The sequence below is a fragment of the Oncorhynchus mykiss genome, chromosome 18 (assembly GCF_013265735.2).
Source record: "Oncorhynchus mykiss isolate Arlee chromosome 18, USDA_OmykA_1.1, whole genome shotgun sequence".
Classification (NCBI taxonomy): domain Eukaryota; kingdom Metazoa; phylum Chordata; class Actinopteri; order Salmoniformes; family Salmonidae; genus Oncorhynchus; species Oncorhynchus mykiss.
This window is the reverse complement of record NC_048582.1, coordinates 23,066,232-23,080,658: the sequence shown is the minus strand read 5'-3', so window position 1 is coordinate 23,080,658 and position 14,427 is coordinate 23,066,232. Positions and strand designations below refer to the sequence as shown.

Here is a 14,427-nt window from a genome sequence, read left to right as displayed (position 1 = left end):
TACATCTAGGCAACACATATCCTACGTCCCAAATGGCACCCTATTCCCTACATAATGCACTCATTTTGACTAGAGCCCAATGGTTCGTGCTTGAAAGTAGTGAACTATCTTGGGAATATGGTGCCATTTGGGATGTAGGACCTACGTGCCCTGCATACAGCTAGGCAACACATTCTACGTCCCAAATGGCACCCTCTTCCCTACATAATGCACTACTTTTGACTAGAGCCCTATGGTCCCTGCTTGAAAGTAGTGAACTATATAGGGAATATGGTGCAATTTGGGATGCAGACATAGCCTACCATTCATTTCTCATCAGAAGAGGATAGCCTCATCCCATGAATGTGTACTCATAGATAATATCCAGGAATTATGGAGGTTGACATCTAATCTCTTAGGGTGTTTTCACACTTGGCCTCTTTGAGACAATTTTTGCAGATGTATTTTTTGTGCAGTGTGAACACTCCAAAGGAAATCAGACCCCTCAAAAGTGCCCCTGAAGCAAACCCGAACTGAGACAGTCTCGAGAGGTGGTCTGAGGTTGGTTCTCTTGAATTCCACTGGCCGGTTCCCTTTTTTTGGGCAGTGTGAACACAAACCTCCCCGGGTTCGCTTCTCATTATTCCGGCACCACACACTAGACTACTGCAACACCGTTTCCTCTGACACATCCCCTCACAAAGAGAGAAGATGATGACGTGTAGGTACGTAAGAAAGAAAAAGTGCTGTTTTTGGTTATTGATTAGCGATGCACAGACATTACAACATTTGTTTGGAGTTTTGTACTGACATGATGTGCTGAGATTTTTTTTTGCAATATGTTGTATAAAGGCTAAGAGCCTTGTAAACTGTTATTCGATTATGGGGTTTGAATAGTGTAGGAAGGCAACAACATATTTTTTTTGTGATTCAATGCTAGCTCTTAAAGGGGCATTGGGTGTACAATTTTCAATTACAGCATGATTTCATCTGCAGTTATTATTCTGCTATTTATTCTGTTATCAATAATACACTGCTCAAAAAAATAAAGGGAACACTAAAATAACACATCCTAGATCTGAATGAATGAAATATTCTTATTAAATACTTTTTTCTTTACATAGTTGAATGTGCTGACAACAAAATCACACAAAAATTATCAATGGAAATCAAATTTATCAACCCATGGAGGTCTGGATTTGGAGTCACACTCAAAATTAAAGTGGAAAACCACACTACAGGCTGATCCAACTTTGATGTAATGTCCTAAAAACAAGTCAAAATGAGGCTCAGTAGTGTGTGTGGCCTCCATGTGCCTGTATGACCTCCCTACAACGCCTGGGCATGCTCCTGATGAGGTGGCGGATGGTCTCCTGAGGGATCTCCTCCCAGACCTGGACTAAAGCATCCGCCATCTCCTGGACAGTCTGTGGTGCAACGTGGCGTTGGTGGATGGAGCGAGACATGATGTCCCAGATGTGCTCAATTGGATTCAGGTCTGGGGAACGGGCAGGCCAGTCCATAGCATCAATGCCTTCCTCTTGCAGGAACTGCTGACACACTCCAGCCACATGAGATCTAGCATTGTCTTGCTTTAGGAGGAACCCAGGGCCAACCGCACCAGCATCTGGTCTCACAAGGGGTCTGAGGATCTCATCTCGGTACCTAATGGCAGTCAGGCTACCTCTGGCGAGCACATGGAGGCTGTGCGGCCCCTCAAAGAAATGCCACCCCACATCATGACTGATGCTGGAGGATGTTGCAGGCAGCAGAACGTTCTCCTCGGCGTCTCCAGACTCTGTCACATCTGTCACATGTGCTCAGTGGGAACCTGCTTTCATCTGTGAAGAGCACAGGGTGCCAGTGGCGAATTTGCCAATCATGGTGTTCTCTGGCAAATGCCAAACGTCCTGCACGGTGTTGGGCTGTAAGCACAACCCCCACCTGTGGACGTCGGGCCCTCATACCACCCTCATGGAGTCTGTTTCTGACCATTTGAGCAGACACATGCACATTTGTGGCCTGCTGGAGGTAATTTTGCAGGGCTCTGGCAGTGCTCTTCCTGCTCCTCCTTGCACAAAGGCGGAGGTAGCGGTCCTGCTGCTGGGTTGTTGCCCTCCTACGGCCTCCTCCATGTCTCCTGATGTACTGGCCTGTCTCCTGGTAGCGCCTCCATGCTCTGGACACTACGCTGACATACACAGCAAACCTTCTTGCCACAGCTCGCATTGATGTGCCATCCTGGATGAGCTGCACTACCTGAGCCACTTGTGTGGGTTGTAGACTCTGTCTCATGCTACCACTAGAGTGAAAGCACCACCAGCATTCAAAAGTGACCAAAACATCAGCCAGGAAGCATAGGAAATGAGAAGTGGTCTGTGGTTATCACCTGCAGAACCACTACTTTATTGGGGGTGTCTTGCTAATTGCCTATAATTTCCACCTGTTGTCTATTCCATTTGCACAACAGCATGTGAAATTTATTGTCAATCAGTGTTGCTTCCTAAGTGGACAGTTTGATTTCACAGAAGTGTGAGTGACATTGTGTTGTTTAAGTGTTCCCTTTATTTTTTTGAGCAGTGTATATTCATGTAAATATTATCTTCTGATCATTATTATTATGCCTCATATATTAAATAAATGCAGTCTATTTGCTTCCAAAATGTGAGTAGGTATATCTAGCTGTCTGATAACATGTTCGGATGGAATGGCTTCTCCAGCACTTTGTTAAAACCCAGAATGCATTAGGTGAATGTTGGAAAAAAATACGAGTTCCTTTCTAAACACAACAATGTGAATTCAAAGACGACTCGGGCCACAAAATAGGTGAAGTGAATTGGCAAAAGAGTTGAGTCCTCATTCAAAGGCAAGGGCAGTGGGAATAGAGAGAGAACTAAGATCTTTTGCAATTTTTTTTTACCCCAGAGTTCACTTTAAAGAGGATTGAGATAGGTTCTTTTAAAGAGGGCTATATGTGAAAACCGCCTTAAATAGACTGGCAAAAAATGTATTTGAGTATCTTTAATGAAGTCACATTGAATGATGAAAGTGCATTGAAATAAGGTTAGAATAGAACCTCTAACTTTCAGTCATGAAACATCTTATAAAGGACCACTCCAAATAGGATGAAGATAAAATACCACAAACACATATCAATATTTTGGTAAAACCTTCATAGCCTGCAGGAATAATGCTTTATAAAAATGTTATGAGCCTTCATTGGCCTGTCTTAAAGGGCTGTCTATTTGTAACAGAACCATATTTTTTCAGTCGAACTTCCTTTAACATAACATGACACCATTTTTTGTGAAGTTATTCGAGTCTGTTTTAGTTTTGCCTTTGCACAGCCTGGTCTCATAGACTAGACGTAACATAGTAAATGTACATTTGGGTTGCTCAAATTAGTATGATATGTTATGTTTGGTATGGTTACTTGAAACAAAAACGCAAGTAGGGTGGTTAGTCAAGGTGGATGGACAGGCGTATAATGCAACGTCTAGCAACCCAAATGTGAATGTCTAGTAAACCAAAAGTCTCGAGTGCGAATCTAATCATGGACAACTTTAGCATTTGATCTAATTTCCAACTACTTGCTACTTTGCAGCTATTTTGCATGTTAGCTAACCCTTCCCCTAACCTTCACCCTAACCCCTAACCTATCTAACATTAGCCATCTAGTTAGAATATGAAATATATTATTTGTTTAGCAAATTTGTAAATATAAAATATGAATAGTAATTCGTAACATATCATACAAAATGGGTGATGGACATCCACAAATTAATACATACCGTATGAAACGTAACATATCATACTAAATGAAGTGTCACAGATTTACCTACAGAATAATACGAAATGCTCTGAGACCAGGTTGCTTTCCCATCTTCTGTTTTGGAAGACCAAGGTGTTCTGTGATGATATGAGAGAGTTATGTTAATGAGCTCCTTGTTAGATCTGTAGCACCTCGCTGTCTCCCTCCTTCCTTCTCTCTGATCAGGGAATAGAGAAAACACACACATCAGAGAATGCCTAAGAGTGAAGCCAGACGAACCCCAGGGAAGCACAGCTTCTTACTAGCCCCAGCGGGGATGTGTGTTTGCTTCCTGATGTGCCTCGGTGCTTTCTTTTCGGGAGGTGAATGTAAGGGCAGGAACCTGATCAAAACAATCGTTCAGTAGTCGGTCGTCTGGCTTTCTTCTCCATTTTGTACACAAAAAGACGTCATAGTCTCGGTTCCCAGTTTTGTGTTTTCCTTTGTGTTCATGTCTGTCCTTAGATCAGCAGGTCTGCATTCCTTAAGGGACTGGTCACTCACACACTCGAACCCCACCAACACACACACACACACACACACACACACCCTCCCCCATCCCCTATCCAGCTGAGCATTAAAGGGGAGGAGACCCCAGCAGGAAGGTCACATGGTCAGCCCCTGACTTGGGTCAGCCCTCAGGGAGCTAGCTTCTAGATTGGTCGTCATTAAAACTCAGGGATTAGTAGAAGACTTAGAGCCCACACAGCCCACCCTGTAGGCTATTTACACACACACATTGGCCAGACACTGTAGAAAGAGGACAGAGGACAACGGGAGACCAACTAACAGGAGCCCTCTCAACTTCTCGAGGGCTGAAGTTTGACCAGTTAGTAGGACAGGAGCAGAGTTACATAGACAAGTTGCGGAAGATGGAGGTGAAAGAAGGTGGCTGTATGGACTTCACTAGAAGTTGACCAGACTGGACTGGATTTTAAGGAGAGCCTGAGTCACATCACCCTCAGCTGTCTAGCCCTCCTCCACCCCTCCCTCCTCCCTACAGTCAGACAGGATGTCCTGTGGACAGGCAGAGATCGGGGGACCCGGGGGCCACTGGGGCCCCCCATCAAAAGTTTCCACTTAGGGTTTGGCCTGAAGATGAGGGAAACAGTTTTCAGGTAATGAAAGATCCGGGCTCGTTCTGCTTCTCACTGTCTCTATTTGTCTTCAACACTTGTCTACTGTACTCTGGAATACTCGGTGGCATGCTGGAGAACTCTTAAACCTGCATACTAAAGCCTATGTGTTGTGTATAAGGTCATGGCCACCTGCAATAATATGCTGGCTAATCAGATGCCTAACTCCAAGATACTGACCTATGCTCTCCTTCTTGACTTTCAATCAGTTTTGCCTCCACAAGTTGTATTCCTTGTCAGGATATGGGAGACATATGGACTACAGGCTTGTGAGTATTAATAACAGCAGATGATGACTCTTGGTCTAGATTTACAACTCTGTGGAGTATTCTGTCTGCACGCTACTGATGGGGGGGGGGGGGGGGGGGGGGGGGCAGGATGATGCAAACTGGCAGAAATGAGTGGATGGACGTTCAAGTCCAGACGTGTTGTTTTGAGAATCATGCTTGGTTTCAGACTGCTGAAGCTGGCCCCCACTATTACCACGGTCTGAGAGGGGAAGGGAGGAGAGGAGAGAGACCATAGGGTCAGGCTATACAAACAATACAGACCATGGTCATGTGCTTACCTCGTTAGTGCGTTAGCGTGTTCCGGGCCACAGTTGTACCGGCGAGTTATCGCCCGGCCACAGCTAGCTAGCTAACACACACATTCCCCTGATTCCCAGTGAGCTCGGTGATTGTGTCTGTGTGCACTCATGTTCAGAGATCAATGCCCTTTTAGGCTAATCAAACACCCAATACCAGCCCCAAAGTGTTTCATTTGAAGCATTTCAAACAGGGCCCCTCGGTCTGAGCAGCTGCGGAGTTGATTTGTGGCGCTGGTCCACACCCCGCACATCTGGTGGTGTCTTGAGGAAAAAAACGTCTCATTTGATATTCTTTGAAGCTACTTTGCTGTTCCACTCACAGCCATAAGACCTTGCTGTTCCACTCACAGCCATCAGACTTTGCTGTTCCACTCACAGCCATCAGACTTTGCTGTTCCACTCACAGCCGTCAGACTTTGCTGTTCCACTCCCAGCCATCAGACGTTGCTGTTCCACTCACAGCCGTCAGACTTTGCTGTTCCACTCACAGCCATCAGACGTTGCTGTTCCACTCACAGCCATCAGACTTTGCTGTTCCACTCACAGCCATCAGATGTTGCTGTTCCATTCACAGCCATCAGACTTTGCTGTTCCACTCACAGCCATCAGATGTTGCTGTTCCATTCACAGCAATCAGACTTTGCTGTTCCACTCACAGCCATCAGATGTTGTTGTTCCATTCACAGCAATCAGACTTTGCTGTTCCATTCACAGCCATCAGACTTTGCTGTTCCACTCACAGCCGTCAGACACATTAGCGATGGATTGGAGACGGTTAGACTGATAATAAGTGTCAGTTCTATATTTAAACCACCCACATTATTAGAGGGTTTGTTTGTTTATGATTTTATATTTCTCTGTCCCCACCCTCCCTTGTGCCGCAATTAACCGAGTTACAGGAGTTCCAAAGTAGTCAGGGAATTGGAATGATTGAGTTTATTTAGGGGGATTAGGGGAAGTTTTGAAATGTTATTTAATTTCAGAGGCTGATCAACTTGGAGAGGTTATTCAGATGAAACAGTCTGTCTATCATTACTGTATAGTGGTGACAGAGTCGTTATTGGGAGGGGAGATCACTGATCAAAAATATACTTATTAGCACTGTGTAATCTATGTCTGTAACCAAGACCTGATACACACACTCTACTTTAATCTGCACTCTTAAATCACTGACACGCGTGCACACACACACACACACACACACACTAATTCACTTCCGCTACGGATTAACCATGTTGGTTATGATGATATTTTACAGGCATACTAAACGAGGTCAGATTACAAGCCTGTGTGAAAGTAGGGCATCCGTTGGGTCACACATGATCAAGGCTTTCCTGTCTTGCCACTATTCAAAGGGCTGCCGTTGGGTAGGATGCAGACCAGCAGACTGCCCGTGGCACAGTGACATGGAATATGCAGTGACCTTATGGAAGTTGTATGGATCTGGTGGCGGTGGCACTCGTCAAGCAGGCAGGCAGGCAGGCAGGCAGGCAGGCGCTGTCTATGGCGTAATATGAACACCTGTCAACACATGATCAGGCACGTAGACTGATACACATGGTCAATGCATAGAGACACTTGTGCCTTAATAGCCGCTACTAAAGTCATTTATTTTGAGGGTTGAGCCAGTGAGGTTTCTTTCTCCTCTATAGCCGTTGCTATTGTGTTAATGGACGCTTCCGCCTTGTTCTGTTCATTTTGGATCCTTTTCAAAAACCTCATCCCGAATACATTATCCCGAATGCTGATCAATAAAAAGTTGGTTAAATTCGCTGCTCTGTTTTGATTGTTCACAGCAGGTAATTTCATAGGGGATTTTGAGAGGCGCTCTCCTATTGTTACCTCATCACAATGTCGAGAATAAAGGCGCTAACATGGCGTCCGCTCCAAAACCTGGCCAAAGTATTTTAATACATGGCTCTGGGTATTACTGTACAGATGTATAAACATTTTGGAACTCAACATGGGAGCCAAATCTAACTTGAAATGACCCTGTACTTCATTACATAGTAGCAATGCCAAGCACAGTAGATGCTTATGATAGGGAATGTACAAGGACCTCAGCAGGTTGTGTGTAGAGGGGAGAGAACCTGACGCAGTTGCGGGACTGCTGTGCTCCTGGCTGTTGTAACGGTTTTCCTTCTCTTCTGAGGAGGAGTAGGAAGGATCGGACCAATATGCAGCGTGGTAAGTGTTCGTCATTTTAATCAATAGTACTGAACACTAAAAATACAAAGTAACAAAAAGAACAACCGAAACAGTTCCGTCTGGTAACTAATACAAAGACAGAAAACAACTACCCACAAATCATAGTGGGAAAACAGGCTGCCTAAGTATGGTTCTCAATCAGAGACAACGATAAACAGCTGCCTCTGATTGAGAACCATAACAGGCCAAACACAGAAATACAAAAACATAGAACAACACATAGAATGCCCAGCCCAACTCACGCCCTGACCAAACTAAAATAGACATAAAAAAGGAACTAAGGTCAGGACGTGACAGCTGTGCTGTGGAGTAATACGATTCATCCTGTCATCCTCCCTAAGTGTCTCCTCTGGGGCCCGTCAGTGATATTCTGTGCTGCATGTGGGCCGCACATGCTACCCTTCACACGCAAATATGAAGTCACACACACACACACGCACATAACCCTACCACAGATCCCCTGGGAGCCTCAGAGGGCTAGAGGCCTCTGCTGGTAGCCCCTTGGCTCACTGCTAGCTCACTGCTAACTGCTTACTAATAACTGCTTCCTATGCTCCCAGCTCACTGCTAACTACTTCCTATGGCCAGAGATGTACACGTGGAAAACCATAATGGATTTGCTTGAACACCAACCTCAACTAAAGGAGGGAAAAGAGGTGGAAGAATTAACTCAAGTCTTATCCGTATGTCCATGCAGTGACTTTTTGGTCGCATGTTTGTGAGAATTGTACCCTATGTGACACGGTACTTCACTCAAATGAAATGAAAATGGTGGAAGCATCCTGGAGGTTGTCGTTATCTCTCTCAGAAGAATAGGAGGCTGTAAAACAGTGACATGACTGCCTTGGCCTGCCTGGCCTCTGACTGTCTCACTCGTCCCTTTGATGTCACCCTGCCTCCCCGTCATGCATGTCTCATTGTCAGGGGTCAAAGGTAACTTGAAAGAGCCAGTGGTCCTAGGGTTTAAGGAATTTGTAATGCTTCCCCTGTGCTAAAGGGGGAACAATGCCCCCCCGTTTTCCGCTTTAAACAAAACTGGATGTGTATCGCTTGGTCAGAGAACGAGTGCAGAGACGCCAACAGCATTTGTCCTGAGGGCTTTATTAGGGGTCCAGGTCGCTCAGTGCCTTCTAAGGTAGGAGGAGAGGGTAGAGGCCAGGAGAGTCCCCACTACAATGACCCATTCTGGTCGAAAAACCACAAAACAAAAGTTTGAAAGAGGATAAAGAAGTAGCTTAGCTTAATCTATCGGCCTGCCGGGCAATTACATGCATTTATAGAGGTGGAGGAGATTTAGTGGAAATGAGAAAAAGAGTGTTCAACCGGAAAAATGGAACTTCGCAATGCTGAGTCGGATAGTTTGGGTGAGTTTTCCAGGAGCTGCTGCCAGGTGAAGATAAGGCGATAATAATATTTATCCATCAAGTCATGGTGACCCCTTGTGACCCCAATCCAGCCACAACCTGATGATTGTTCCCTACTCTTTTTTTTGGTGGGGGTGGGGGGAGGGGGGCTCAAGACTTTTCAAATTCTGCCTTTGTCAAACCTGGTTAATGGGGGGTTTGGGAGAGCTCAGCTCCTAATACCGTGTTGATGGAGTGAGAGTTTGGACCATGGCTTTTCTCAATGAGCCCGGAGGCTGCAGTAGCCAGATAGATCAATCCAACCCATGAGCTCATGGTCTCACTCTTTCTCTATCATGGTAATATGTGTCCTGAGAAATATGTCTGTTTGTCTTTGTCTGTCTGCCCGTCTGTCAATTTGTGGGATTATTGCTTGTGCACAGTATTGACATGACGACACAGCAGTCACTTACATAGCAATAGAAAGTGCTGGTTTCAACTCAGCATCCCTAATCCCTGGCAGCTAATAAAGCTCCACATGTCTGCTGTCCATCCATCCATCCATCCACCCCTCCACCCATCCATCCCTCACACTCATCCCAGGCTGAGTGATCCCTATCCTGGCTTCCCCCCTGTGGCCACAGACCTGATCCCTGGTCGTAGCCTAGCCTAGCGTCGACACAGCAGGGGCTGTCCTCCTCTGGCTCAGGCTTAACATGGGACATATGGGAAAGGGTTTCCCTCCCCCATTACTTCTCCCTCCCTTTGGACTTCCCTCACCAGACCATGATCCTGACTGGGACAGCATAGGGATTGGATAATGACCCACCACAAGGCAGGCCACCTCATAGAAAGCGAGACTGGTTGAGACTGGCCTGCGCGTTGTGTGTGGTTCATGATTCCAAGCCAGCGACCAGCTAACGGACGACCATCCAAACATGCTGGCAGTGTCTGTTCGATGGGAAAAGCACTCAGGCTTGTATGATTCTTGACTGGCCTATTTTAGCGGACCCACATTTTGATCTGTGTCTGGGTCATCCGGTGACACTGAGTGCTGAGAGCAGGCTGGCTGGCTGGTCCGTCTGCTTGTCCCCATGGAGCTTAGGGAAGTGTGCACGGTGTTTGTGGCATTTTTTAGGAGAAAGGATGTTTGTAAGAACCCCAACGGACCCAAATTCAGCAACATGGGGTAAGTTGAGGCAATCTGATCAGTGTGAGCGTTTAAAGATCTCTGTGTGTGTGTGTGTGTGTCGTTCTTTTGCTAAATCCTTGGTTGTGCATGAAGCATTGTTAGAGGTACCTCTGAGAACTAATTTAATTTCACTAGTATCCGTTCTACAACTGGAATAGCGCTTGATAGTTTTTATTGACAGGTGATAAAAATGGCGTCCTATTTGAAGTCTGGACGGCGGTGAACGTTTTCATGGCTTTAATGGCAGGAAGCTGCAAATCTGTGTGTCAATGTTTGGGCCATCTGAAAGCAGCTGAGACATGAGTAATGTGAGACACAGGAAGCAGGGGAGACCACCACACAGGGTGTTCTACCTCTAACAGGCCAGTTTGGTCCATCAATGGTTTGCATGTTCTGATGACTTGTCAAACACACCTCATTCAGCTCATTCAGACATCTGGCTTCCTTTCCCCATTGGATTGTGTGTGTGTGTGTGTGTGTGTGTGTGTGTGTGTGTGTTTGTGTGTGTGTGTGTGTGTGTGTGTGTGTGTGTGTGTGTGTGCCTGATACCTGGGGCTGGAGATTGATTGGAGACTTAATTGTACTTCCTGGCTGTTGCCCGACGTGTTTGAAATTCAGCTGTTGCAGTCTGGGGGTCAAACGAGTCAGGCTTTGCTTTCTTTAATCCATCCCTCCATCCTTCCCTTCCTCCCTCTTCTCCAGCGAGGTCCTCAATAGAAGGTAATGTACAACCACTGAGATTGTAACCACATGAAGTAAAATCTGTTCGGACACAGATTTATGTGTTTTTGTTGTGTGGAATCAAAGCTATCTTTCACAACATTTTTTCCACTTTGCTTGTTATCAGCTCTAATGGGTTGGGTTGACATCAAGTAGAGTTGATAGCGTAGATCTTGAAGTGTTTCACACAAAAATAGGAAATTCCCAACATATTTTAAATGGCAATGTTATTACATTTAATATCATAGACAAATGCAATGGCTGAAGTTGTTGGGGAGTTAAAGATCATAGAATCTGGCCTATATTAAACAGCGCATGTGCTACTTGAGGATGTTTTGAAATTGTCGATGGATTACAGTTAGGATCTTAATCCAAGATTATTATTAGAGATAAATGAAATAAACACCCAGGATCTTTTAAACCGTTCTCACTCTATTTGATTACATATAAACCATTATTTTTTTTAATTAAAAAGCATTGTGCACTCAAAACAACCTCGTGGATCTCCCTCCCCTGTCCTCACAAATTATACTACTAAATAGCTTCAGAAAACACTATAATTCCTAATCAGTACACCATCAAAATGTGATTATCAGGGGTAATTGTCCAAGACAGTCCTATTTGTGATGCTCCCCCAGATGAATCGGAGGGAGAAATGTGGTTCAAATGAATGGGAGCTAAACTGGAACCCGCCTTTCAAGAGGACGACAGAGACAACAGAACTAAATGTTATCTTCAGGTCACTGTGTGTGTAGCTAATCTCCCTTAGTCATGTATGGTGCTGAGGGATGAGATGTGTCATATGTCAATTGTAGGCTAGTAGCTGAAAAGATACCCGATAAAGATGTGTTTGGCTTCCTCTCATATGTAGCTTTTGAATGCCAATGCTGCAGCATTACATCATGTCATAGCGTTACGACTTGTCATAGCTTTATGAATTGTCATGGCATTACCACGCCATGGCATTAAATCAAATCAAATTGGATTTGTCACGTGCTTCGTAAACAACAGGTGGATACTAAGAGTGGAATGCTTCCCAACAATGTAGAGAGAAAAAAAGAGAAATACTAGAAAAATAATACGAGGAGTAAATACACGAGTAATGACAACATGGCTATATTCCCAGGGTACCAGTACTGACTCGATGTGCAGGGGTACGAGGTAATTGAGGTAGATATGTACTGTACATATACAAGTAGGAATAAAGTGACAGATAATAAACAGTAGCAGCAGCGTATGTGATGAGTCAAAAGATACAGTGTGCAGATGTTCCGGGTAGCTATTGGTTAACTATTAGAATAAGCTGTTCAGCAGAGCATTTACAACTAGTCCTGGACATTCCTGATTCATAGAATAGCATGCTGACCGTCACGGTATGGTGTCAGGCACCTTGTAGCTCAGCATGTACTATGAAGTCAGACTTTGTCACCTCTCTGCAGTGGCTTCCATCCATATCCATGGTCCCTTTATCCCCCTCTGCTCTCTCTCTCTCTCTCTCTCTCTGCTTATATGGTGCACATACAAGACCCTGTGACCAAACAGTCTGGGGAATCCGACGCATGTTGAAGTCATTCCCTTCAAATCAGCACTGGAAGCCTTGTGTGTGCGCGTGTGTGCGCGTGTGTACGAGCGTGTTTGCTGCAGGGGAATTGCTCTGCCCATCTCTCCTGGCCAGGTTGTAGATTCAGAATGGGCCTGGGCGTGTCCAGCATTGCTTGTTGGGACTTTTGAGGCACACCATGTGCTCTCGTGATCTGCCCTGAATCAGCCCCTATTAAAAATACACAAAGAGACCCTTTCAGGTGCTGGCTAGCCGCAGCCACCAGACCTCCGGCCTAGAGCCCCTAGTCCTCATCCAAAACACAGGCCAGCCAGAGGAGAGGAACATCAAAGGCCCCCATCATCCTGTCACTTAGCCATGTAGAGGTCACCGGGGTCAGACCACTACCTCTCTACACAGTGACGTTCTGTCTGTCTGGTAATGTGTCGGAGAATGTGGAGAATCTGATTTGAATATGTTTTTTTTTTAGGGAAGAAAAGATTTTGAGGGAATGAAATAGTGAAATAAAGTTGTTTTGATGAAGCAGGATTGTATTTTATTTTTTATAACCTCTCATAATACAGTATCAATGTAAATATTGGGTAAGTAATGCCTTTGCTCTCCTATTCATCTAGTGAATCAAAGTAAGGGCCAGGAGTTATTCTTTACGACATGATCTGACCAGTAAAAACTCATGACCCTGGTCATACTGTAGACACACCGGTAGGTTTGTGCAGAGGATGACTGAATCCCACTGTGTTTCAGCTCAGCCATATTAGCTTCCCAACTAATGTTAAGTCAATCAACTCTGAAGGAGTCAGTTACCACATGTTGGTTACTTCCAATACCATACTAATCTGATTTACTATGTCATTCAGTCATAAAGTCCTTGACCTGGCCTGACTACAATGTCCCAGTCCCACACCCCTTATCCCTGACCACAGTGATTAAGGACAGTGTCCTAGGCTGCGGGCTACAGCAATTTGCCATAGACCTGACTACTCACTCAGCCTCTCAGTCAGTCAGCTAGCTAGGCCTGATTATAGCCGGCTTTTCTCTGGCTTTCAACTCAGCCTGCCAGATTGCGTGGCTACTATGATGGCAGAGCACCGCCCTGCCTACGCTTTGCCGTCGTGCAACAGTTCAACTGTGAAAACCGCGATGGGATAACAGGCAAAATCTCCCTGAGCTCAGATGTAAGAACAAAACAACAAACAAAACAAACGTGGCTGAGTTGTCTTCCCCAGAGTGTGTTTAAGCCTGAACAATTAACAGTGTCACCTGTCAACTGTTGAAGGGATGATCAGAAGTGTCACCACTTAAAGGTGACTGACACTTACAGGGAATTCAGTGAGACACAAGTAGGTTTCCTAATGCTGTCAAGATAACTTGATGTTATCTGTCCTTTTGCTGTCTTTTTGCCCATGAAATGTTGAAATGCCGTTCCTAAGATAGTGCTCTTGTGACACACCCATCTGTCCATCCCGTGGTTATGTACCTGGCTACAGTAGGTCCCTGGCTAGGTCCCTGGCTGTGTCCCTGGCTTTGTCCGTGTGATGATTTGGAATTCGCCTTCGTTTTATCAAAGTCTGGCCTTCTCTCCACGCTCCACAATGGTATTTCTCTCCTGAAATGTCACTGTGGTTTCATCGCTCCATCTCTTTGTACTCTGACTTGTAGGCCTATTTTCAGCCGGGTCAATGGAGGGAGCCCTATCCTGGACAAAACTCCCTAAAGATCCAACTCTCACTGGATGTGTTTTTTTTAAAACCTGGAATAGGCCAGGGGAGAATGTAGAGCAGAAGGTAATACCATTGTAGTAATTCATATGGGAATCAGGGGTGAGGTGTAGAATATTGATATAGGCTGTGGGGTAAAAGTCTCTGGTTTGCATTGAGAGAAATCATTA

The 14,427-nt window shown here is 45.2% G+C and overlaps 1 protein-coding gene across 6 annotated transcripts in view; it reads left to right on the top strand.

Annotated features, from left to right (window-relative positions):
* The window catches only part of LOC110495841 (nck-associated protein 5-like), a 159,898-nt gene that overhangs the window by 87,786 nt on the left and 57,685 nt on the right, over positions 1-14,427 (top strand). Inside the window, exon 1 of one of the 6 annotated variants that reach the window (XM_036952283.1) lies at positions 4,540-4,908. The exons of the other annotated variants lie outside the window; for them this stretch is intronic. Within the exon in view, the coding sequence (XP_036808178.1) occupies positions 4,889-4,908 (20 nt within the window). The 5' untranslated portion in view covers positions 4,540-4,888. Of the gene's footprint in view, positions 1-4,539; positions 4,909-14,427 lie in introns of those variants that run through there. 6 annotated transcript variants of the gene reach the window in all.